This window comes from Vulpes lagopus, chromosome 7 (assembly GCF_018345385.1).
Source record: "Vulpes lagopus strain Blue_001 chromosome 7, ASM1834538v1, whole genome shotgun sequence".
NCBI lineage: Eukaryota > Metazoa > Chordata > Mammalia > Carnivora > Canidae > Vulpes > Vulpes lagopus.
Window position 1 is genome coordinate 53,551,790 of NC_054830.1, and position 26,717 is coordinate 53,578,506.

General features: G+C 52.5%; 1 protein-coding gene across 7 annotated transcripts in view; it reads left to right on the top strand.

The window, feature by feature from the left end:
* The window catches only part of GRIP2 (glutamate receptor interacting protein 2), a 98,462-nt gene that overhangs the window by 18,900 nt on the left and 52,845 nt on the right, over nt 1-26,717 (top strand). Inside the window, exon 1 of one of the 7 annotated variants that reach the window (XM_041763890.1) lies at nt 21,176-21,232. The exons of the other annotated variants lie outside the window; for them this stretch is intronic. Within the exon in view, the coding sequence (XP_041619824.1) occupies nt 21,178-21,232 (55 nt within the window). The 5' untranslated portion in view covers nt 21,176-21,177. Of the gene's footprint in view, nt 1-21,175; nt 21,233-26,717 lie in introns of those variants that run through there. 7 annotated transcript variants of the gene reach the window in all.

Consider the following 26,717-nt stretch of genomic DNA (forward strand, 5'->3'; position numbering starts at 1 on the left):
CCCAGTCTGGCGCTGACCACAGCCCAGAGGAATGGTGAGGAAGAGTGTGAGGTTCCGGCCACCTCTGCCACTGTGGAGTTGTGAGTCCTGGGAGCTGCTCCCTTCTTGGTGCTGCTCTCTCCATTGGTGGGACCCTAGAGAAGTCCACGTTTGATGAAGGCTGATTGCATGCCTTGTGTGCAGCCCAGAGCCAAGGGTTTTGCTGACTTTGAGTCAGAGGGATATTCCAGAAGCTGAGATTCTGGAAGGGAAACTACCTCTTTGTCCCTGGTTGCACTGCGGGTTGGTGAGGGTGGGAGGCTGAATTGCAGCCCCGGTCAGCCTGGCTCCAGAGCCATGGCATACTTACCTTCGTGGCAGAAGGAATCTCAACAGAATCCCAAACAGCTGCTGAGCCATTTCAGTACCACCCATAAAATAACCACAATCCCTTTCACTTGTGGGACACCTGGGTGACACAGTGGTTGAGCATCTGCCTTTGGGTCAGGTCATGATCCCAGGGTCCTGGGATGGAGTCCCACATCAGGCTCTCGCGAAGAGTCTGCTTCTCCCTTTGACTGTGTCTCTGCCTCTCCCTCTCTCTGTGTGTCGCTCATGAATAAATAAATAAAATCTTTGAAAAAAAAATCCCTTTCACTTGTAAAGTACTCTTCAGTTTGACAGAATTGTCATGTCTGTTGGTATGTGAGATCTCACCACCGACCAGCCTTGGGAAGTGTGTGAGAAGGTTGTCTTGGGAGCGTGAAAACAAAACAAACAAAACAAAACAAAACAGAAACAACCCTATCAAAGTATAACTTATGCACAATAAAATGCATGCATTTTCAGTGTATAGTTTGGTCCATTTTGACAGAGATCTGCACCTGTGTGACTACCACCACAGTTTATGTATAATTAGAACATTACCATCGCCCCCCAAAGTTGTCTTGTGTCCTTCTCGAATAGTTCCTGCCACCCTTTGTTCCTGCCAGATCCTGGCCACTACTGATCTGCCTTTTGTCCATGTATCTCAGATTTGTCTTTTTTGGAGTTTCGTGTAACTGGAATCATGCAGCATGTAGTTTTTTTTCTGCCATGTTCAACTCATGCAACATGTTTTAAGATCCATCCAGTCTGTTGTGTGTGTCAGGACCTTGTTCTTTTTCTTGCTGAGTGTCCCCAGGGAGTGGGTACACCTCAGTGTCTTTATCCAGTCTCTTCTTGTTCATGGGCGTTTGGGTGGATTCTAGTTTGGGGTCGCTGTGACTAAAGCTGCTGCACACACCCATGTCCAAGTGTTGATGTGAGCACGTTTCCATTTCTCCAGGCTAATTCCTCAGGAGTGGGACATGGGGCTGCACGCTAAATGTTATGGTCAACATTCTGTAAGAAACAAGCCCATTTTATGGATAAGGAAATCGAGAGTCAGAGAAGGCAGCTGGCCTCGGTCACCCAGTACAAAAACAGTCCAGCCCAGAGCTCTTTTACCTCACTATCGACTCACCTCATAAATAAGGAAAGAAAAAACCTCATCCATTCATGAAATTTTATCAATACCGACAAATACACCATTTCACTTAATCCTCACAAGGGTCCTGTGAGATAAATCACAGTATTCTCCCCATGTCTCGGGTGAGAGACTGAAGCTCAGGGAGGTAACGGGACTTGTCTGAGTCACTGGCATGCAGGGGTGTCGCTGAATCTCGAACCCAGTCATCTGGGCTCTGGGTCTTTGCTCTGTATCAGCTAAAGATGCAGAAAACAAAAGCCAGGCTCTCCAGCCCAAGGCCATGGCAGATATTGCTAATTGATTGTCACCGACTTTGCTGCTGACTCAGCCTCAGAAGCTTTTTTAACACCTGACCTCACGTAGCCACTCATGATGGATCGGAGGCAGCAGGCAAGGGTCCAGCTGTGCGCTGCAGAAGTTCTGCTCACCAGCCTGCAGGCTGAGCCAGGAGGGACCCCGGCTCAGGCCCTCTTCACCGCCGAGGCCCCAGAGTGTGGGTGAGGCCATGTGCACCGTTGCGAGTCACCAGCGCTGAGAGCGACTGCCCCGTCCTCAGCCAGCCCGGCAGCGAGGTGGCCAGAGATGCTGTCGGGGCGGAGGGGCCTGTTATGCGCGTCCCACGTGGAGCCCAGCTGCACACACGCACCCTTGCAAGCTGGGTGTTTATCCCCGGGTCACGGATGAGGCAGCGGAGATGGAGGTGGAGAAACTACTGAGAGTCAGAACCGGAGCCCGGCCGGCCCCCCGCCCCCCCAAGCGCCCTGCTCCCTCTGCCACGCAGCTGCTCTGGTTTTGCTGGGAGTCCCCTGCTCCAGGCTGAGGGCTGGGCCTGCTTTCACTTGGGCCTGGGGCTGTTAGCTAGTCAGTATCTGTCCGGGGGGCCTGTCCATCTGCTGGGACACAATCTGAGGGACTTTTTTCTTCTTATTATTTTGATAAAGCTTCCCTGAGTGATGGAATGAGGAAACCCCAAGCTGAATGCCAAGAAGCGAAGGGCCTTCTGGGCCGGGACAACGGTCAGGAGGTAGGGATGTCCAGGCTTTGATTGGACAGGAGGCAGCGCCCACCAGTTTGGACATTGCCCTTTGCTGAGTGGTTGGGGGTTCACGGGTCTCTCTCCCCATCCGTATCTCTGTGTCTTTGACTTTCTGTCTCTCCTTGTTAGCCTGTCTGTCTCTGGATCTCGCTATCTATCTTTAGTCTTTTCTTTTTCTGCTCACAAACACGTTTCCATTTTTCACGGATTGCCTCAGAAACACAAACTGTTGGTCTCTGATCTAATCCGTCATGAACATCACTGGTGGAAAGAATCAACACAAAATAAAACTGACATCGACTAAAACTGTGCACGGTCCGAGTAGTTATTGACCTAAAAATTGACGGAAGAATCCAATCCCCATGCCGACACTAACATCTGCAAAAATCTGACCCAAGAGGATTGGGGTTGACAAGAGTCAGGGCCAGAACATGACACCGCAGGTGGCCGTGGTCCACAATCGGTAGCACGTGTGATGTGCAAAGAAAGTGGCTGATGAGGGATCCCTGGGTGGCGCAGCGGTTTGGCGCCTGCCTTTGGCTCAGGGCGCGGTCCTGGAGACCCGGGATCGAATCCCACGTCGGGCTCCCGGTGCATGGAGCCTGCTTCTCCCTCTGCCTGTGTCTCTGCCTCTCTCTCTCTCTGTGACTATCATAGATGAAATAAAAATTAAAAAAAAATCTGCTAAGAACCTACAGGGAGATCTTCCAAATCCCCAAGCCAATCTTAAAACTGGGCTGATCTGCCTGTATTACTCTTAAAAAAAAAAAAAAAAAAAAAAAAAGAAAGTGGCTGATGAGTGAAATCGTCATTACAAACTTTAATTAAGAAAGACTTGATCTCCGTCAAAGCGACCTCAATAAAGCAAAAATGGCAACGGAACCATGTGGAAGTGGTTTCACTGCGCTTAGCAGGGAATTAATCAGACGTTTAAGTGGGGTCTTTGGGGCTCATGCCTGAACGCACTTTCTCCTGTTTGTCGAAGTAGAGTGTATTTGAGATGTCTTTGCCGTCTCCCGGAGAGTCCAAACGAACCAACCTTCTGGAGAGAATATCGTGATGTTTGAGGTGCTCAGTAAATGGGAGCTGCGGGGGGCGCTTCCTGGTACTCCTGTGTTGCTCCATTCTTCGGCTGTATCCTGGCCCGGCAGCATCTGTAAAACACATATCTGATGACATCACTTCTACCTACCATCACTGGCTCCCCCTGCTGCCAGGACCAAGTCGTTATCCTCCCCGGGGGGCCCGGTACTGCTGGCCCCCCGCCCCCACCCCTCACTCTCTGGGCTCCAGGCACACTGGCCTCCTTTCCTTCCTTGGGGGGAAACAAGCTGAATGGGAGGTAGGGTAGTGCCTTGGGTTCACATCCAGTCTCTGCTGCTTATGAGCTGTGTGACCTTGTGTAGGTTAATTATCCTCTCTGAGGCTCGGTTTCTTCATCTGTAAAATGGGAATAATAGCACCTATGTCAGGGTGTCATCATGAGGATGAACTGAGTGGGAGCCCTCAGGGCTGTTCACTCTAATTCCCACCTCAGGACCCTTGCCCATGCAGCTCCTTCGGCCTGGGGGGAGAGGGGGCCTTGTACGGTTAACTCCCGCGAATCCTGCAGACCTCACCCCATGCATCTTTCCTCCAGGGAAGCCTCTTGGAGCTCCCTGTTATATAAATCTGGGCTGCTGGGGGATAGCTGCCCTCCCTCCTGCGATGGCCCGTGGGTTCGAGACATGAACGCCAGCCTGTCCTGGCCAATAAGGAGACATGACGTCTGCACAGCTCCGTGTTTTCTATGGCTCGTCACACACAGGGTGGGCCTGATGGTTCCCCGGTCCCGTCCCCCTGCCTGGGCTCTGGGGAGACAGAACAGTCTTGGCAGATGCCTGAGCAGATGCCAGCTGCCTCCCTGATGACAGACCCTTAATTGCTTCCTCTCATCCTTTTTGTTTTCCTTAAGGGGCTGTTGGCCTGGCCTGGCATCCAGGCTGTTACACCGGGCTGCCAGTCCCTCTGCAGTGGGATTTCAGTGACCAATGAACTCCGGCCCACCCTCCCTTTGAGTTACCCCTGCATCAAAGTGGCATCTCTAGAAATTCCCTCCTGGAACCCATGACAACTCCTGATACAGCAGGCAGCCCACAGGGCCATTCTTTAGGGCATCAGCTTTGACTGAGGACCTGACCAGGTGGCCCCTGTGCTGGTGGCCCACTTGGCTCTTCACTCAGGGCTACTCACCACTCAACAGCAGCGCTGGCCCAGCTTGCTTTGAGACGCCAGACCTGCCAGTTGGGGGCTGGCTGTCTGGGCTTCTCACCCCCGCACATGCTCAGCACATGTGGCCCTAGAACCTTGGCAATGAGAATCTCCTGGGAGTGGAAGTGGGGGTGTGTTTAAATGCTCATTCCAAGGCCCCAACCCAGTGAGGAAACAGCTTTGTTGGGAGTGACAGAGACACTTTCTTCCCTATTTATTTAAAATTTTTTAAAAAGATTTTATTTATTTATTTATTTATTTATTTATTTATTTATTTATTTGAGACACAGAGAGAAAGGCAGAGACACAGGCAGAGGGAGAAGCAGGAATGCCTCATTGAGCCCAATGTGGGACTTGATCCAGGCATTCTGGGATCACGCCCTGAGCTGAAGGCAGACACTCAACTGCTGAGCCATCCAGGTGTCCCCTCCTTTTTATTTAAAATCATTAAATATACATGCATGACAGAGATCCTTTATCCTCCTTTATTTAAAATCATTAAATAGAAATATATAACATGGAGGTATAGTATAACGAACAACGAAAAGCAAACAACTTAACCACCCTGGTTGACATAGGACATAGTCAGCCTCCTGAATGTTCCCCTTGGGTTCATTTCAAATTGTGTCCTCCTTCCTCCTCCACCCAAGGGTACCGCCATCTTGACTTTTTTTTTTTTTTTTAAGATTTTATTTATTTGTTCATGAGAGACACAGAGAGAGGCAGAGACACAGGCAGAGAGAGAAGCAGGCTCCCTGCAAGGAGCCCAATGTGGGACTCGATCCCGGGTCTCCAGGATCACGCCCTGGGCCGAAGGCAGGCGCTAAACTGCCTAACCACCCAGGCATCCCCTCATCTTGACTTTTTGATCGTTCTCTTGGTTTTCTTTCTGGTGTTACCACCTCATATATAACACTGCACAATACTTTGTTTTCACCTGTTCTTGAACTTGATATAAATGAAATTTTATAGTGTGTACCCTTCTCTGTCCAGCTCTTGTCACTCGATGTCAGGTTTTTGAGGCCCATGCTTTGTGCTGTGTGTAGCAACCTTGCATCCTTTTTCACTGGTACGTGGGATTCCATTTCATGAAGACGCCACCATCTTTATTCATCTTTTCTACAGTTGGTGGACTTCTAGGTTGTTTCCAGTTTTTGGCTCTTATAGAAAATGCTGTTGTGAATATTGTTGAACATGTCTTTTGGCAGCCAGGTGCATGCATTCCTGTTGGGTGCAGTTGCTGGGCTGTAGTGTATGCATGTTTTCTTTTAAGAAAAGATTTTAGGGATCCCTGGGTGGCGCAGCGGTTTGGCGCCTGCCTTTGGCCCAGGGCGCGATCCTGGAGACCCAGGATCGAATCCCACGTCAGGCTCCCAGTGCATGGAGCCTGCTTCTCCCTCTGCCTATGTCTCTGCCTCTCTCTCTCTCTCTCTCTCTGTGACTATCATAAATAAATAAAAATTAAAAAAAATTTAAAAAAAAAGAAAAGAAAAATTTTATTTATTTGTTTGTTTGTTTATTTATTTATTTATTGAGCATGAGTGGAGGCAGGGGCAGAAGGAGAGGAGAAGAGGAGAATCTGGAGCAGACTCTATACTGAGCAGGGAGGCTGACGCGGGCCTTGATCCCACGATCCTGAGATCATGACCTGAGCCAAATTTAAGAGTCAGACGCTTAACTGACTGAGCCACCCAGGTGCCCCAGCATGTGCCTATTTTTTATGTTATATTGAAGTACATTTTAGGGTATATTTAAAAATTTCAAAAGATCTTGCCAGACTCCTTTCCAAAGTAATTGTACCATATTACATTTTCTTAAGCAGTGCATGAGAGTTCTAGTTGCTCTGTGTCCTCATCAATACTTGGTGTTGTCAGACCTTTAAAAAAAGTATTTTTTGGCCATGAATCTGTATTTTTATCCAGTTTCCCAGGGGATTTTGATCCACTCGGGGAGGTCTCAACTCTTGCTGCACATCAAAATCATCTGATGGGCTTTCCAAACCCAGACCCTGAGGCCCCACCAGGTCATTCGGAGTCAGTATCCTCCCAGGTTGGGATGTGGACCCTGTGGTTTGAACAAGCTGTGTGCTCGCTGATGTCTCCTGTTAGGAGCTTCTGCTCCACCTGCCTCCTTGCCAACGGTGTTGACTTGAGGTTCTTGAAGACCACTTCTCTCAATCTCAGCCTGATGTGCTTCAGGCAACAAGCCCCTTCCTTCTGGCTGGAGGCTGTGGTTTCTGTCCACCTGCTGAGCTTGTCTACTGACCCTGGTGCTCTGGGACTTTGAGGTGGGGATAGGAGGCATTGAAGGTGGCTTCAGCCTTGCATGGACTGCAGCTCTGAGAGCCCTCATTCCCATAGCAACTTTAGACCATCCTCAGTGATAGCTTTGCGTCTTCTGTGGGCCAACTTTAGGAAGGGGGGATCCAGCAGGCATCCCTTAAGAGTAATGAGTAATATCGAGAGGTTGCAAACTACGGATTCCTGGCTGTGTGAGTGAGGACGGTGGGCCAGCGATAACACACACACACACACACACACACACACACACACATACACACACACACACTTCTGTACATACAGACACATTCACTTGGACACACGCACACCTTCCTACAGAGTCAGAATACCTAAGCCAGCAGTTCTCCACAGAGGGTAGGGGGTTGATTTTGCCCTAGAGACCAATGGGGACACTTTTGGTTGCCACAGCTGGGGTGGGAATGTACTGGCATCTAGTGGTAGAGGCCACGGATGCTGCTAAATATCCCCCACAGCAAGGTATTATACAGTCCAAACTGTCAGTAGTGCTAGAGGCTGAGAAACTGTGATCTAAAAAAAGTTACTTCCGCTTCAGCACACATAAACATTTTGTGTCATCTCCAAAGCTACACTTTTATTTCACAGCTTTATTTTATGTTGAATTGCATATTGGGCCAGGTACCAGCTTCTTGTCACTGGTTAGTTCCTCTAAAGCAAGGCTTCTCAGACTTTCTGGTGAAAGGCCAGTATTTTCTTTTCAAGTTTCAGACTCTTGGAGGCTGATACATGTGAAAAATATACCAGCAATGAACTATTGAAAAATGAAATAAGACAACAAAGGCGTGAAAAACAGAAGCCACTGGTCAGATGCTTGGATGTTGTAGCGCTATCAGATTGCTCTGCCTCTAACCATTGATTCTATGTCTGAACTTCCCTGCTGCTGTCCACTGAGAAATAGTTCGAGAAGGGCCCACATCCACGGATTGCATTCTGTGCAGCTCTGCTCTTAATACAGCTGAGGCTGTAATTGTCTCTGACTCCCTAATCCAGGCCCCAAGCAGCTCAAACACCTTCCAGGATTTCTTTGTACCCAAGGCAGCCCCCCACTCCCTCTGACTTTCTCCAGCAGCCACCTCCCCTGCTGCCTTGGCCCCTGGTCCCACTGATCATCACATGCTCTCTGTCTGGGGTATCCCCAGATAGTCTCTTCCTTGAAGGGAAACCTGGAACCAGCTGTTAGGCAGGGCTGATTTTGCTCTCAAAATGTGTGGAGGCAGAGCCTGGACAACAGGGCCTGGGAGGGGTGGGGGGACCTGGAGGCAGATACCCTTGGGAGGCAGTGCTCCAGAGAGGGAGGCCCTATGGTAAAGACTAGAGTGGCAAGAGGTCAGGCTTTGCTGTCAGGCAGTCCTGGGCTCAGCCCCCACCTCTGCTGCTCACCAGCTGTGGACCTTGGACAAGTCACTTCTCCCTGCAAGTGATGGTCATTAACACCGCCCTCCACCCTCATGGGCTGGTCACGAGGACCTGGAGGGATTATGCATATAAAGGTTGCATCTTGGAACCAGATCCTAGGAAGGAACTCCACACGTCTAGGAGGAGGAGGGGGGCAGAGGAAGCCCTTGGGCCCCGTCAGAGTGTGGCCGGGTATGAAAATGATGAAGTACTTCCCTGTTGGTTGGGGAACAGCTGCTTCCCCAAGGCCCCCTCCCCTTGAGTGTCTCTCCCCCCAAGACCCCTGGATCTGCCATGGCTCAGGGCTGGTGCGGCAGGATGCTTGTCTATCCTACTGGCCAACACCATCACCCGGCCTGGATCTGGGAGTCTGATGGCTCAGCAAACATCCCCTCCCTCCTGGGCGTCAGTCTCCAATGAATAAAATGGGGGAGGTACAGTGTGGACATGGGATGATTCCAAGAATCCAAACTTAAGACTCTGTCAATCTCCTGGTTTCAGAAGGGCCGTTAATCTTTTTTTTTCTCCTGAAGTCATAATCCCAGGCAAGCAGGCACGATGTAGTCATGGCTGTCACTCCCGAATTAGTGGCAGGGAGAAGGCCCTGAGTCCACTGTAAAGATGGGAACAGGTGTGAGGCAAAGCTCCAAAGGTGGGGTAGTGGGCATTGCCAGCAGTGGAGTGAGGAGGCTCTCACTGGGTCCCCTGCTGAGGATCCCGATGGCCTCGTTGCTGCTGGTTGGGCACTTTCCATGTGTTTGCCTCCACAGCCACTCCATTTGGTAGGGGAGGAGCTGAGGCACAGAGAGGCTAGATGCTAGGCCACAGGTCACACAGCTACTGAAGGCAGAGTTCAGATGGGAACATGGGTCATCTGATTGTACCCTGCTCCCCACTGCTTCCCCTCTGTGTCCTGTGCTGTGCTCACTTTGCACTTCACAAACAGACCTAGGGAGCTGGAGATACCTCCCTGGCCACCTCCTCTCTCACCTGTCCAATCTCCCCCTCCCCTGCTCCCACCCGAGCATCCCTCTGATCCTCTTCCCAGCTTTGCTTTGCAGCAGACCCAGGAGCTAGTGATGGGAGAGGGATGTTTCTCTTCTGACCTCAGACCTTGGACCTCCTGCCATGAGAGTCAAGGCATAAGCCCCGAGGAAACTCCTGACAGCCATGTTGAGAAAGCACAGGTTTTGGAGCCAGGTGGCTGAGTTATAATCCCAGCTCTGACACTTCCTCATTGTGTGACATTAGGCAAGTGACTTAACCTCTCTGGGCCTCAGTTTACTTCCCTGCAAAGAAGATGTACATCTCCTGGCCTCACAGGACTATGTGTGCCTGCAATGAGTCATCAGTTTTCTCTAAAACATACCCTGGGTCCCCCACATCTCACCCCCTAGTTGCAGTGGCCTCCTTACTGGTTTCCCTGCCTCCATCCTCACCATCTGTTCTTCCTCAGCAGCCAGAGAAATCCTGTTAAAACCTGAGTCGGATCACACCCCTCTGCTCCACATCCTCCCGTGGTTCCCACCTCCCTCAGAGGGAAAGCCCAGGTTCTCACTGTGCCCAACCTGGTCATCTGTCACCTGCCCCTATGACCCCGTTGACATCCACAGAGACATCGACTCACTCAGCTCCAGCCACACTGGCTTTCTTGACAGTCTTCAACATGCCATGCCAGGCACAGTTCTACCTCAGGGCCTTTGCACTGGCTATATGTCCTCTGCCTGGCTTGGAGATATGCAGGGCTGGGTCCCCCAGTTTCTCCATTTGTGTAAAGACTTGCTCAGAGAAGTCTCTCCCACACACAATTCTCTCAGCCCACTGTATTTTTCTTCAATGTACTTATTTCAACCTATATTCTGTTGCATATTCTGTATGTTGTCTGTCTCCCCTAGCAGAATGTAAGTGTTACATATTTTATTCTCTGCTGGAGCATAAGAGCTGCTCAGTGACAGTGGGGGAGTAAATGAATGATGGAGTATAACTGAATGCATGGAGTCTGGGAATAAATGGTACCAGATTGTCACTGCTGTCATCATTATTACCTTTCTCTCAATGCCTCTATTGCCCAAGACCCTGGTGTGGGGACAAGAAGATCCCCCTCCCCTTGACAAGGGTAGTGACCCCACTCAGGTATCAGCCTGAAACTCTTGCTGTCTCTCTCTCTTTAAGATTTTATTTATTTATTCACGAGAGACACACAGAAAGAGGCAGAGACACAGGCAGAGGGAGAAGTAGGCTCCCTGTGGGGAGCCTGATGTGGGACTTGATCCCGGGACTCCAAGATCATGCCCTGAGCCAAAGACAGGTGCTTGACCACTGGTCCACCCAGGCACTTTTCTTTCTGTCTCTTGATTCCCTGGATGCCACATGACATAGCAACCCAGAGGCATGCAGTGTCCCCAGGGAAGGCCATGGCACTTAATAAACTCATTTAATCTAGCCATGATGGATGGTTGGCTTCACTCAACTGGAACCCACATGATAGCAAGGACTTTGAATAATTTGTAGCCAGGATTCTTTGTGAGGGCCTGCCCTCTTCTTCCCTGTAAATATTTTGTCAGTGTCCTGGAACAAAGATAAAACAGTTCTTGGAGCCAAAGGTCCCGGGTTCTAACCCCAGCCCTATCTCATTGCTGGGTGACCTAGAGCAAGCATTTGTCCCATGTTGAGGGGGAATCGAGAGGAATGGAATGTGTCTCCTGAACTAAAGAGTGTAGCTGACCTCAGGCAGGACCAGCAGCCAGCAAAGAGCAGGAAAATGCCTCACTGAACAAATAGATGTTGAGCCTCTACTCTGTGCTGGAACTGGGCACAAGATGCATGTGGTCTCTGTCCTGATGGCGCTGACACTCCAGTGGCGGAGGGAGTCAGCTAATAAATAAATACAAGTGGAAAGTGGTTTGTCAAATGATAAATGCTAAGGAAAAAAATAAAGCAGGGAAGAGGGTAGGGGGTGCTGAAGAGTGGGGTCTGTGCCTTTCCATAGTCACGGAGGAGATGAGACAGAAGGAGCGAAGGAACTCCCTGAGGCCTCCTTTTTTAGGACACTGATCCCATTCATGGGGGACTCCACCCTCATGACCTAATCATGCATGGCCCAAAGGCCCCACCTCCCAATACTGTCATCTTGGGCCTTGGGTTTTCAACATATGACTTTTGGGAGGACACAGACATTCCATCTGTAGTTGCCACTAACAGCCGTGTAACCTTGAGTCGCCTCCTTTCTCTCTCTGTACTTGAGGTTGGGGTTTTTTGTTTGTTTTTAAAGATTTTATGTATTTGTTCATGAGAGACAGAGAGAGAGGCAGAGACTAGGCAGAGGGAGAAGCAGGCTCCTCACAGGGAGTCTGATGTGGGATTCGATCCCAGGACCCTGGGGTCATGCCCTGAGCCAAAGGCAGACGCTCAACCCCTGAGCCACCCAGGTTACCCTATGGTTGGGGTCTTGAGGGTGAAATGCTTGGCATGCTAAAGGTTGTTCTGGTGATGAGGTGGATGGGGACAAACCCTGGTCCCCCACCGTGTATGCTCCTAGTGTGCCGTACACCGGGATGGGGGCACACACACCTGCTGAGCACCGCAGGAGGGGGCAGGGTGCTGCTCTGACATTGCTCTGTCCCTGGGCCTCATAGGCACCTGCTCCCCCAGGGCAGTGCTGTGATGGTGTCCACTTACAGCCTAGGATGTGGGGCCCAGAGCAGTGAAGTGTCACACAGCCCCTCTGTGTGGGGGCTGCTCTCCTGCCTCTCCTGGTCTGTGGGCCTTGGGGCACAAGGTCCACCCCTTTAGGAGGGGAAGGAGCAGGCAGGCCCTCCAGCCAGTCCCTCTGTCGAAGGATGGACCCAGCCTTTGCCCCCTTCTTTCAATTCTTGCCTCAGCTCCCAGATGTGGGTCTCACTGGCTAGTGCCAGGGGGAGAGAGTGGATGTTATACTAGCTCCTACACCTGACCCGGATGAACCTTTGCAACCCCGACGTGCCAGGCAGATGTCCCCACAGTGTGGACGGGGAGAGGAGCCCTGGGTCGGGGAGGGGTCCTGTCCCATCTGCCTCTATGTCCAGGCACCTGGGCTGTGCTGCCTGCAGGGACAGCTACATGGTGGAAAACAAGGTGGAAGGGCCCCCAGGCCAGCCCTTCGGGAAGCTTGCCTGAGCCTGGCTGTGGGCTGTGCTGTGCCCCCCAGGGCTTATTCTGCTACATTCACTGTATTTCATCACACCCACCCACACACTCACGCAGAGACCGTAACAGAGGCGTCTGTGTTTAGAAAGAACAGCAGAGTGGGTATGGAGGTGGGCTTGGGGCCAGCTGCCTGGGTTTAGGCTCAGTGTCGTGTGACCTTGGCCCCTGGCCCTGCTCCATGACCCTTGGTCTTCCTGTTTCTAACATGAGGCTAGTCATCGTCCCCACCTCATGGGGTGACAGAGAGGGTTAATGTGTGCAGGAGCTGGAACAGTGTCTTCTGCGGAGCAATACTTAATAAATGCTAGTTTTTTAAATCCCCGTTTTGCAGACAGGAAACTGCAATCTGAAAGCCAACACCGGGTGCATGATTAGAAGATAGGTCTTGTTCACAGAGCCCTCGCAGGCCTCAGACTTGTGTTATTTCATGAGGCTGTCACAAGCACCTGGTGCCTGGGTCATGTGTCCCCCGTTAAGGACACAAGAGCACCTAGGCCAAGCAGCGCAGGATTGGAACCCAGCTCTGGCAGACTCTAAACCTCCCCACCAGGCCGTCCTCCCCCTAGGACTGGGTGGACAGCTGTGAGGAGTGAGGCCCAGGAATCAGGAATCAGGGTTGGAAGGGGCAGCTGGTGCTGGCCTGGCCATAACGGAGCATTTCTGTAACCTCTGCCCAAGTGCCCCACCACTTAATCTGCATACTCGTTAATGTGCCTGCCCAAGCATTTGCTCCTAATTATTGCGCCGTGAAGGCAGAGCCAGGAATATTCACAGGCATGCCACCTGTTTCCTGGCAGGTGGCCCCATTGGTACACCTGTCAGACAGCCGCCCTGGCCCATGCTGAAAATGCTTGGTGGCATTTTATTTCTTGGCTCAGAAATGTCTCAGAACTCTCAGACAGATGAGCTGCTTCCCCTGGCAGGGGTTGCATTCTGGCTTTTGGCCTGGGAGGGAGGGTCTGATGAAAGTGAGGGTCTTTGGAGAAGGGAGGGTCTTTGGGGCTGGGCTCTGTTGGAAATCTCTCCTCTGCCGCTCAGAAGCTGTGTGATGCTGGAGCAGTCACTTTCCCTCTCTGCACATCAGTGCCCCATCTGTGTTCCAAGGGCAGCAAGGAAGCTGTGATTCTCTACCCTTGTACCCAAAAAGTTTCTGATTCAGCCACAGTTGTTTTAAGCTCCCCAGGAGATATCACCTGGGATAGGGTGGGGCTGGATGCCTGTAGAGGCCTGAGCTCTGCGCCTGGCTTGTAGTATGCACCTAATAAAGGCTGATTCCCTCTTGTGACACAAGCCCAGCCCTTACCAGTTTATCGGACGTTCTTACCTCTCTTGTCTCCATAGAGCAGCCTGATGATTGTCTGAGTTCTTTTTTTTTAAAATTTTTTAAATTTTTATTTATTTATGATAGTCACAGAGAGAGAGAGAGGCAGACACACAGGCAGAGGGAGAAGCAGGCTCCATGCACCAGGAGCCCGACGTGGGACTCGATCCCGGGTCTCCAGGATCCCACCCTGGGCCAAAGGCAGGCCCAAACCGCTGCGCCACCCAGGGATCCCCCGATTGTCTGAGTTCTTAATCATGATCCTCATTTCCCAATGGGAAACTGAGGCCCCGAGTGGAGAGGGGACCACATGGAGAGCAGGGGCTGGCATCTTAGCTAGCCTACTCTTTCTTGACCCCAGAGCTCTTGCTCCGGACCTGAAGAAAAAACTGTCTGCCATTGTGCCAACGTGTAACCCTGACCGAGGAAGGCCAGAGGAAGGGGGATGGACCTTCAGAAGAAACCAGATTCTGCCCATGGCATCACTGCTTCTGCCCCCCACCCCGGTCCAGTGGCCTCTGGTGCTCCCCGCCCTCCAGCAGGGGCTTCGTCCCTGCATCCAGCCTCCCCCACCAGCAGCCAGAGGATGGTGCTAAATCACAGTCAGATCATGTCTCTCCTTTGCTCCAAATGCTACGGTGGCTCCCACCTCCCTCAGAGGAAAACCAGAGTCCTTAGGAGGCCCTAAGGCCCTGCATATGCCCTATCTCCCATCTCTGGTGTACCCCCTCCTTCCTACCCCAGGCCAGGTCTGCTTCCTCCCTCCTGGAGCAGCGCATATCCTCCCCCCCCCCCCCCCCCCCCCGCCTTTTCAGACTTTTTTCAAATGTTGACTTCTCAGTGAGGGCTTTTATGACCCTTCCCCATTTATTTTTATTGTATTTGAAAATTTTATTTACTTCTAAATGACACATATAACACAGGAATACCCCTGGGAGCATTTTAAAGGCAAATCTCAGGCTTCTTCTTTTTTCTTTTTGTTATTGTTCCATCTATATCTTCAACAGTTAGACTTTTCCCTAAATAAAATTGCAAGAGCAGCATCAACCCAGCAGAATGAAGCAGGAGTCCTCCAAGTCAGCGGATACTCTGGCCTTGTACGGTTTCCCCTGTTGGCTCCCAAATGTCTTGGCACACTGGGTTTATTCATATCAGGGTCCAGCTAAGGTCCCCAGGTTGCATTTGGTTGCTGGGCCTCTTAATTCTCCTTTAATCTGTAATAACCTCCTCCCCTCCCCCCTGCCCATTTTTTCCCCCACTCTAATTATTTGTTGGGGAAACCGGGTTGTTTGTCCTGTGGAAATGCCTCGTGGTGTCATTTCATACATTCTTCTGTCCCCTGTACTCTCTGTCAACTGGTATTTGAGTCTAAAGCTGGATTTGATTCAGGTCTAATTTTGTAGGCAGGAATATGTCACGGATGGTGCTGTGGGCTTCCTTCCACATCCTATCAGGAGGCACATAATGCCAGAATGTTCCACTTTTGGTGATGCTAAGATTGGTCCAGGGGTTCAAGGGCTGTCTGCTTGTCTCTCCATCATAGGATCTCTTTCAGCTTCCCACTGATGGTCAATAGCTTACCCTGTATCTCATTAGGACCGCAAAAAGGTGGTTTTCCAATTCTGTGATTTCCTCTGCACTTACTTGCAGTGGTTTTTCTGCAAAGAATGACTTTCCCTTATTAGGGTTCCCCCCCAAAATACCATTCATATGGGAGGACAGGATAAATGCTTTATTTTTTGCCTTCATTTTCTGTTTATAGAATAAGGAACTGGTGCCATAATGACCTCCAAAGGGGCCAGTGAGGTTTTTTTTTCTTCCGAGAATCACAAGCACATGGATTTTTACAGCTTTGCAGTCCATTATTCTTTCTGATGCTCAAAGTGACCCAGAGTCGGCCAGTGGGAGCCCCCGCGAAGCTGGCTGGTTTCTGTGTCCTGTCAGCCTTTCCCCTATCAGACTTTGAGCATTTCCTTACTTTCTGGCGCCACGAGATTTTCCAGGATCATCTTGTACTTTCCCCTTCACAGTCTTGGAATCAGCCACTTCTCCGAGGAGCCCTGGGGGGCTGTCTTAGTGGGACAAGGTGTATAGAGACCACAGTCTGGATTCCGGGGAGACCACCCCTTTATAATCAGCAGCGTTTTTCTCTCTGTACCCCGACACCCTTCACCCTTCTCTGTTTATTCCTAGCATGTTTCAGCTCTAACATATTGCAACATTTACCTAATTATTACATTTGTCATTTCTTCTCTGCCTCTCCTGCTAGAATATCTGTGAAGGCTTGATTTTGTTCATGGCCGTACCTCTGGGCTTGACACACAGAAGGTGCTTAATAAATGTTTGTTGAATGAGTGAATGGATGGTTGGTGGCCCTCATCCTCTCCCTCCTCCAGCCTGGAGAAGTGGTGAAGAGGGGTCTGCCCCCCTAGGCCCCCTCCTCTGCGTGCAGAGCCTGGAGGCCTCCGTATTATTCAGATCCGCAGAGCTGGGTGGCAGAAATGTCACCACTTGGCCCACAGGGAAGAAAGGGCTGGCTGAGAAGATTAAAGGCATGTCTGATGAGATGCTAATTTGTTTCTGGAAGCAGGTGGGGTGGCAGGAACCCTAGAGTCTGGGGCTTTGTGAGGCTGAGGCAGGAATGGAAAAAGCAGTATCTGAGGAATAGAGGCTGGTCCGCATCCCTTTGTGATTGGTGTCCTTCTCTTAGCCCATCCTTGAGTCCTGTCAGCTCATTGTTGAGAGTGGTCAATGCCCCTGTCTTTGAATCCCGACCTGGCTGCCTCACAGTGGCTGTGTGACCTCAAGCGATAGGAGGAACCTCTCTGGGCCTTGGGACAGAGGAAGCAGGTGAGCACAGTGGGGATCCTGGAGTGTAACTCAGGGAGGGCTAGAGGATGGCAGAGACTTGCCCAGGGCCACACAGTAGTCCAGGACCGGCCTGGACCCAACCCAGGCCCCCTGGCTCTCCCTCTGGGCTGATCTGCTGTTCACCCTGGTTGCATCTCCTCTAAGAGGCTCTGTGCTCTCCCACACTCTCCCTGCGGCTGCCGTTTCTGTGAAGGGAGCCCTGTGAAAATCCAGGGACCATGGAAGAGGGGCCCGTGGTAGGATGCAGCTGAGATAACAGACAAGCGTCAGGTGCCTGGAAACCAGAGCCCCACTACTGACTGTGCTGTGTGCCAGGCCTGCCAGGCAGCTGCTCGCTGGAGGCTAGGAATCTGTCACTCCCTTTGTGCTGAGGCGCAGGGGCCAGGGGCTGCCGCTGAAGGCCGCTGGGGAGCGTGTTAATCCTTGCGCTGTTCTTCATTCATTCGCTCATTGTGCATTTGCTGAACCCCTGATCTGTGCGAGAATCTGGGACTCTGAGATGAGTTAGGCCCTGGATTAGCCAGGACTCCTTTGGGTCCAAGTTACCAAGAACCGAACCCAAACTGGCTTAAGCCAAGAAAGGAATTTATTGTTAAAGCAACTAGAAAGGGGTATTACCAACTTAAGGCGTGGTGGGTCCCACCCAAGTGCCTGATGTCGAGAGCCTTGCTCTTCCCTCCCCTCTCTCTCTGCCACCAGTAGCTCCAGACTGACACCCCTTCTCTGCATCCCTGTGCCACCACCACCACCCCCGCCCTGCCACCAGAGGAAGGAATTTTCCTGAGTCCCAGAATAGTCTTTCATTGGGTTGACTTGGGTCGTGTGCTCATCCTGAGCCCAGTGCCATGGGTGGGGTGGGAGGGTGCTGTCAGCAAGGTCTGGGTCAAGGGCTCTTCCTGGAGCTGAGTTCTACCCAGACCAAGTGCAGGGGGGCAGCAACTTCCCAAGGAGAATGAGTGATGCTGCCAGAAGAAGAACAGGAGGTAGAACCACAGAGGTCCACGCAGGTGCCAGCTGTCAGAGGCCTCGCTGCTTGGAGGAGTTGGGCTGCATGTGGGCAAAGGAGGTGCATATGGAGCACCTACTGTATACAGAAGGTATGCAGATGCTCTGATATGTGGAATCATCATAGATTCCCATCTCCTGCGTTCAAATGGGGTCAGAGACTCAGGGAGAAGCAGTATCTTCAGTTAGGAGCTCCTAGAGTACAGAGACCATGTGCTCCTCAGCTCTGCTCTTGGGATGGCACTCAGCACAGCACCAGGGAGCTTCTCAGTAGGACCTGGGTCTTCAGGGCCCCATGGGCCTGAGTGACTTCTGGGTATATCCTGTGCCTCTAGACGAGGGGCAACCCATGACCCCTTAAACCTGGGAAGAGATGGGGAAGTAAACCTACTCCTTCCCACAGTCCTCCCTTTTGGGCCCCCACAGTGTGAAGGGGCCCACTTGTAGGGACCCTTGGGTTGGGCTCATCCCCCTTGGCTCCTTTCCTGTAGGATTAGTTCTTTCCCAGGCCGCCACTGCAGCTCACCTGCCCTGCTCATTTGCCTCAGGCACCGAGGTCTCTCTGAATTCCACTCAGACTGAAGTTGGAGCTCTGCTACACCTCACAACAGCCATCTTAGTAATGATCCCGGGTCTCCAGGATCGCGCCCTGGGCCAAAGGCAGGCGCCAAACGCTATGCCACCCAGGGTATGTGTATCACCTACTGAGCACTTACTCAATGCCTGGTACCATTCCAGGGGCTTTATGTTCACTTTAGCTCATTTCATCCTTACAACATGTGAAGTATGTTCACATGCAATTATCTCCATTTTGTGGGTGAGGAAACTGAGGCTCAGAGAGGTTAAGTGACCTGCCCTGCCATGCAGCCTGAAAGCAGTCGAGCTGGGATTTGAACCCAGGCAGGCTGGTTCCACAGTCTGTGCCCTCTAGCACTCTCGTGACTGCACTCCATGGCCTTTCACATCCTCAGGCCCTCTGTGCCGGGTGTCGTGGATGGCCTCATCCTGCCCTCGGAGCCTCCTTTCTTCATTTGACCCAGGGCAGTCCTGGGGGCAGGTGAAGCAAGTTACTGCGTCCATTTTACAGCTGAGGAAACCAAGGGTCCCCTCCCTAAGGCCACACAGGTGGGGGGTTTCTGAGCTCGTTCCATCCCCAGGAGTGTGTAACCCCAGTCTCAAGGCTCCAGCTGTAGGCCTTGGAGCCTGTGGGGGGTGGTGGTGGTTCTGAGGTGGGCAGAATGGAACCTCCAGCTGGGCCCACCCACATCGCCATCCATATGTGGGTCTGACCCTGGGGACGTCCTCACCCCTCGGGTTGGAACACTTGCAGGGCGTCCTCCAGGAGATACTGGTGACGGGAATCCCTCCTAGGCCAGGCCGCTGGTTCTCTCCCCGCTTTGATGGCCCAATGCTGCCTTACTGTGCAGCCTTATTTATTTCTGTACCTTCCACGTGTCCATTTCAGCTGGTCCCAGAGATTGCTGGGGCCATTTGTCTTCTCACCAAAGGCATTGACGGAGGTGGGGAACAGCCTCATCCTTGGCCAGAGTTCTTGCTCTGGACTCGGATTGTCTGGGCTCCCGCCCCAGCTCTGCTGCTCAATAGTGTATATGATGCTGGGCTGGCAGCCTCACTTCCCTGGACTAAGTCGGCAGGGTGCTCAGCATGGAGCCTGGCACACTGTAGGGGTATAACAAGAGCCTCGTTATGGCCTGAAAGTGGCAGTGGCGTAGTCTGGTGGTCATAACAGCCCCTGTTTGGCTACTTGAGTGCTGGATGAGCCCGCGGCTATCTTGTACCTCTCTCAGCCTCAGTTTCCTCATTTGGAAAATGAAGATGACCCTAGGACCACCCTGGTGGACTATGATATTTGTGGAAGGCACTGGATTCCTGACTTTCTTGTCTGACTTCAGCCAGACCATCTCCTCAATGGCTTTCCCATCTCCATTCACACACAAGGGTTGGGCTCCCCGCAGAATAATCGTAGTATTAATAGTTGTTACTGGATGCCTGGGTGGCTCAGTCGGTTGAGCATCTGCCTTCGGCTCAGGTCATGATCCCAGGGTCCTGAGATGGAGTCCCACACGGCTCGCTGCTCAGTGGCGAGCCTGCTCCTCCCTCTACCTGCTGCTCCCCCTGCTTGTGCTCTCTCTGACAAATAAATAAATAAAATAAAATCTTTAAATAAATAGTTGCTATTTATTATTTATTAAGCACCTACTGTGTGCCAGACTCAACTAAGCACTCCTTGCACAGGATTTCATACAGACCCCACCGTATCAGAGACAGGAGCTAACTGTTAGCCCCATTAGTCAGATGAGAAAACAGGCTGAGAGGGGCGCACGGAGTCAGGATACAAACTCAGGTCCGTCCATCTCCAAAGACTTGTGTCTTGGGATTCTTCCCCTCACTCTCTGTTTGCTAGGTCAGAGCTTTTTCTGTTCGGCAAGAGGAAGGGACACCAGATGCATTTATTGAGTCCTTTCTGAATGCCCAGAGTTCTCATTGGTACTTCCATCCACTCCACTCCATCAGCCAGCTGGGTGGATTCTCTCGTTATCCCATGTTTCAAACAAGCGTCATCGTAGAGATAAGAAGTGGAGAGTCAGGGCCTAGGTCTCATTGTCGTACACGATGACTCCATCAGATGTCTGTGCTGACTGTAGGGGGCACGGGACAAGCGGACCCTATCCTTTTTCTGGGAGCTCCCGGTTTTGGGGGTGGATAGACCATCTTCACCTGGTATGAAAAGCATTATTGAGATCCAGCAGGCAAGGACTTCCAGCATGCAGGGATCTGTGAAGGCTGAGCAAACATTCTAGGCAGAGAAGTTCAGTGGAGCCAAGCCAGACAGAGCAGGTGTTCCAGGTGGAGGGCCCTGTGAGTGTGAAGGCCCGGGGGCATCGCACAGCACAGCCTAGGGAGGGCGGGAGGGGGCGATTGGCAGATTTTGGCAGAGGAAGGGGTGGACTCGGTGAGCACCTTGGGAGGAAGAGGACTGCGGGTGGGGGCGGGTACCCTGTGAAGGCTGGCCGCTGTGTTCAGAACGCCCTGGTGCTTCTCTCCCTGGGCTGGGGCTGCAGTGGAGGAAGGGACTTGCTGCCACAGATGCCACTGCCGATGCCACCGCTGCTGGCTCTGGGGAGGATTATCTATTTTAGCAACTCGGGAGGGTGGAGGCTGGGAGCGCCCAGACTGCCAGTTAGCACAGGCGGCTCCGGAGCGCGGAGGAGCACTGGGCTCCAGGAGCGCAGGAGGCTTGGGCAGGTGGTGTCCGGCCCTGCGCCCCAAGGGCCCGAGGGGGGCGATGCTGGCTGTGTCTCTCAAGTGGCGGCTGGGCGTGGTGAGGCGGCGTCCCAAAGGTACCGAGGGGGCCGGGCATGGGGCCACCCTGCTGCCTGCCCAGGGCTGGGCGGCTGGACCTGGATGTGGTTATAGGCAGAGGCTGGGGGCCCCTGGGTGGGAGGGACCTGGGGCCTCCCTCCCTGCCCCATCTCTGCCTCCTCCCTGTCTTCTGGTGCTGTTTGGGCTTCGTTTCGGTGCTGGGTCTCTGCATCTGTACGTGTGTCTGGCTGCTCCCCGCCCGGCCAGGTCTGCCACCTTCCGTATCTCTCCATCTCTGCATCTCTCTGTCTCTGCGTTGTCCTCCCACTGCCCCTACCCCCTCTCTTTGTCTCACTCAGTGTTTCTAACTCTCTGTCTGTCCACCTTTTTTTCCCCCTAATTGTTAATCTAATTTATGGGCTATATTGTCTCCTAATTGCTGTCCTGTCTCCCCATCTTTATCTCTGCCTCTCTTTCTTTCTCTGTCTCTCGCTGTCCCTCTTTGTCTGCTTCTCTCTCTCTCATCTTTGGTTCTCTCTGCCCCAGCCTGTTTTTCCTTGTCTTTCTCTTCCCCTCCGTCTTGCTCTCACCTGTCTCTCTCCCTCTGTGTCTCTGTCACGGTCTATCTCTGCATCTGACTGTCCCTCTCCCTCTCTGCTTCCCTGGGCCACTGTCCCCTTCTTTGCCCCTCTCATGTGGCATGTCCCTGACAGTCTTCTCTTTCCCCTCTGTTTGAGGCATGAGGCTGTCCTGGTGGAGCTGGGCTGGCAGGGGTGCTATGCGTGCGTGTGTGTGTGTGTGTGTGTGTGTGCGCGCGCGTGTGTGCACACGTGTGCATTGAGGGCCAGCCTCTGTATGTGGGCATTTGGGGCAGGGGATTGATGGGTAAAGGCAGAACTTGACCCTGGGTGAGATGGAGTGTATGCTGAGCCCCATTGTGTGCAAGGTCCCATCCTGCCCCGACAGCCCTGGGAGGAGGCTCAGGATGGGGGAAAGGCTGGGGTGGGAGTTGGGGTAGAAGGAGCCTTGAGCTGGGCGTCAAGCTGCCCGGACTGTGTGACCCTAGGTTTCACCTGCAGCCCCCTTGTGCTGCCATCGCTCCATCTCCAACATGGAGGGGAGGTGGGAGATTGTGAATTCACAGGTCCTATGCTGCAGGCCTCAGAACTAAGAATAATCACGCTGCTAATATAAACAACAGTCACTGACATTAATTCAGTGCCACTGTGTGTCAGGCAATACATTAACTTATTAATTCCTCACAACAACCCTGCAAAGTTGGTCCTGTCCTTATCCTGATGGTGCAGATGGGGAAACAGGCACAGAGAGGTTAAGGAATGTACTCAAGGCTACACAGGTGACATACGGAGGCTCTCTCGAGCCAACTCTCATATGTGCCATGAACATCTTCTAGACACGGAGGAGCCTACATAGGGAGGGCCTGCCCCAGGAGTGGTCAAGGGGTAGCAGGGTCCTTGGGGCCTCAGGGACTCTAGGCTCTGCACCGGCCCATATGCTGGTGGTCTGACATCCCAGAGGTCTTTGGAAGCCTCTTTCACACAACAAAGCAGTCGAAGCTTGGAGAGTATCAGGAACAGAGTCTCCCTTGGGCTTCCCAGGGACTCCTATGTTGGGAGCATCTCCAGGGGAGAAGTCCCTCCCCCTTCAAGGCTGTTGTCCTCTTCAGGTCCACACACCCTGAGAACCTAGTGGGATTCTCCCAGGCTGGAGGGATAGACAGATACATCGATGAGGACTGCTCCAGATTTGAGCTTCCCCAGGATTTGGAGAGTAGCCAACTAAATACTGTGGCTCAGGTTCTGACCCTTTGGAGACTCAGGAAGTTCTTGTATTGTCTCCAACAGACTGGATTCACATTCTACCCTGGCTCTTCACTTCCCGTGTGGCCCATTAAGAACCTATGTTTCCCATCTGTAAGATGGACCCAAGAAAAGCCACCCTCCTGACATTGCAGTGATGATTGGGAAAGACCAGGGCAAGGCCTGGCACACGAGACACCTGGCAATTTTGAATTCCTTCTTCTCATCAGAGGCCTCGCTGCTTCCTCCCCCCGCCCCCCACCAGGGTGGTGGTGTCTGGGACCAGCAAACCCCTAACAAAACAGAGGAAGGCACATCCTGATTGGGGGCACGCCATGCACTGGTGTGTACCAGGCTCCTGTCTGACATCGCTCCGCTTCTTTGCGGGCTGGGGTGGAGGGGCGAGGGTGGGAGTGGGGCTCTGATGGTGGCACAGGGAACTTGTTTGCCCTTATAGTGAGCCTCTGCATCCATTTATAAAATGTAGAAGCTCAAAGGAGAAGGATTTAAGAGATTGGGGGAAGGAAAGGTGTTTCTCCAGTCTTCATTTTCAAAATATTGTTGCTGTTGTTTTTTTAAAGATTTATTTATGGGGCACAGGGACACCTGGGTGGCTCAGCAGTTGAGCATCTGCCTTCGGCTCAGATTGTCATCCCAGGGTCCTGGGACTAAGTCCCTCATCGAGCTCCTCCCAGGGAGCCTGGTTCTCCCTCTGCCTATGTCTCTACCTCTCTCTCTCTCTATGTCTCTCATGAATAAATAAAATGTTTAAAATAAATAAATAAAAGATTTGTTTATTTCAGAGAGAGAGAGAGAGCGCACAAGTGCACAGTGAGAAGGGGCAGAAGGAGAGGGGGAGTCTTAAGCAGATTCCCTGCTGAGCACAGAGCCAGATGTGGGGCTAGATCCCATGACCCTAAGATCACGACCTAAGCAGAGAGTAAGAGTCAGAAGCTCAGCCAACTGTACCCCCCAGGCTCACAAAATATTGTTTTAAATGCCTGAGAACACATCTTCCCATTTCTAGCCCATTATTTTCTAATAGGCCTTTCTGCTTCCCATCTTTTCTGGGTAAGACTCTTAAATTCCTCACCCTGTGATTGCTTGAGAGGGGGTCCCCGGGCCACCTGGCCAGATGAGACCCGTCCTGGGTCTCTCCGACTGGGATTTGAGGCTTTGCTCAAGTCTGGGGGCTGGACTCCCCCTGCAGGGTGAGACTGGGGGAAGGAGATGTTCAGTCCTGATTCTACTCTCCCGATTTGAGTCTGGGGTCCAAGAGGAGGGGGCACACCTCCTGCGCATGCACAGATGAGAGCGCACCTCTGCATGGTCAGGGACAGCCCTGACATGTCATTGCTGCCCATACCTGTGCAGTGAGGAAATGCTGGTCTGGGGAGGAGAGGGGCCTGTGGCACTGGCCTGGTGGCAACACACCCATGCTAGACCCCAGACATTCCCAGGACTTTCCCAGGGGTGGGGAAACCAGCCCCTCCCCGCCTGGGCCTTCCTCCCTAACCTGGGCAAAATGACACCCCCACCCCCCAGAAGATTCCGGGAGGTCAGATCAGTGAGGTTTCCTTCAGGGCTGCCTTGGGCCTCTGGGGGCATAAGATGGTCATGTTGGATTCAAAGAGTGGGGGATTTAATTTGATGTGTGTTGATGTGAGGGAGGCAGGATACACAGAGCACAGGCTGTGGAGCCAGCTGCTGGCTATAAATCCAGCTGTGCAGCTGGGCAAGTGCCTTCATCTATCTGGACCTCAGTTTTCCCATCTGTAAAATAGGTTAATATCAGAACCTTCCTTGCAAGGCTGCAAGGACAACTGAGGTGAAACTTTCAAAAGGACTTGGGGGTGAGGGAAATGACATGTTGATGATGTTGGCACTTCAGTGGGGTGAGGTATGGATGGGGATGGATGGGTCCACTTGTACCTGGAGAAGAAAGCAATCTTCTTGCTTGAGGGAGGTCAAGGAAATCTCCCAGAGTGGGGTTTTTAAGGATGAGTAGGAGTTTGTGAGGCAAAGGGACTAGCTTGTACAAATACCTGGAAGCTTCAAAGACCTGCCTCAGGGAACTGAGAACTTTAGTCAGTGTGAAAAGTGTAAGGAGAGAAGGGAGCCAAGGTGGAGGAGGCAGGAGACTGGGGGGCTTGGACTCTGTCCTGAGGTCAGTGGGAGCCATGGAAGGTCCTTGAGCAGGAGAGAAGGGAGGGCAGCTTTGAGTGTTAGCACAGGCTCTGGCTACAGACTACAGGTGAGGATGTGGGGAGGAAGCTGGGTTGGGGTCCAGGTGAGAGGTGAGAGGTCTAGGGCGACGGTGGGCAGAATCGATGGATGTGGAAGCAGAATAGCCTTTGCCATTCGCTCACTCAGCAGATGTCTGTTAGCACCTGTTTGTTATGTGCTACGTACTGTTCTGGGCTGTGGGGGCACAGTAGGGAACAAGACCAACCTAAATCCCTGACCCTGTAGAGCTAACATTCTGGGAGTGACAGCAGCTGAGCAAGGAAAATGCGTGGCAGTGATGCATGCCGTGGAGAAAAATGAAGCAGGAAGAGGGAATGGGGTGTGCGGGTAGTAGTGTGCAGTTTTAAGTGGGGTGTCCAGGCAAGGCCACGCTGAGAAGGTGACCTTAGAGCAAAGCTCTTATGGAGGTGAGGGAGATTGTGTGGCTGTCCAGGGGAAGAATGTGGACAGCAGAGGCCACAGCCAGTGCAAAGGTCCTGAGGTATGGACATGTTGGGTGTTCCCAGGCTGGCAAGGCTAGAGCAGGGGGGCTGAAGGGGGAGGATGGAGGAAATGGGCTCAGTGAGGTTCTGGGCCAAGGTGGGAGAGTTGATGTGTTGGAGGAGCAATGGGCAATTTTAGGGATAATGAGGTTATGCCAAGGTTAAGGATAGAAATTCTCCTGCTGGCTCCAGGGCGCCTCCTGGGCATAGGGAGGGGCTGTGCCATGCCCTCCCGAGCTCTGTGTGCCTGTGCCCCCTCCATGGGACGCATCCGTGATGAATTATTTACTCCTTTCTTCCTTCTGTAATGAGGCTCTCTCGCCTCCACATCCGGCTCCCGGCATTTCTCAGTGCAGCAGCTGCACTGGGGTCGCACATCTGACTCCCAGTGTGGAAACCAGCCCCTCCCCCCCGTGCGCGAACAGCACCCAGCTCTGCCCTCCTCAATTCCGGGGCGGGGCGGAGGAGGGCAGCAGAGGTTCAGATCAACCACTGAGTCTCAGAGACCTCGGCATTTCTTCTTCTTCTTTTTAATCAAGAAGGCAGAGATAGGTGCCAACCTCTGGGCCTGTGCTTTGTTCCCCAAGTATTTATTGAGCACTTACTGTCTGCCCGGTGCCATGTCAGTACTTCACATGTACTCCCTCATCCTCACAATAGCCCTGTGAGCTGTGAACTAATTGCCCCACTTTGCAGGTGAGGAGACTGAGGCCCAAAGGAGATGTGACCTTCCAAGGTCACGCAGCTAGGAAGGAAAGGGAATCCGTGCGCTCCCCCAGCCCTGCGGCCTGCCCGCCTGCCCCCTGTCTCACCACAGGGGCATTCTTCAGGGGCCTGTCATGGGCTGCCCGAGTGGGGCTGCTGCTCTGTGTCCCCAGGCTCCTCCAGGTGCCCCGCCCTCCCGCTGCTCCCCGTGCGTCAGGACAGCCCCGCAGCGGCGCCCCGTTTCTCAGGGTCTCTCCCGCCCCCCACCC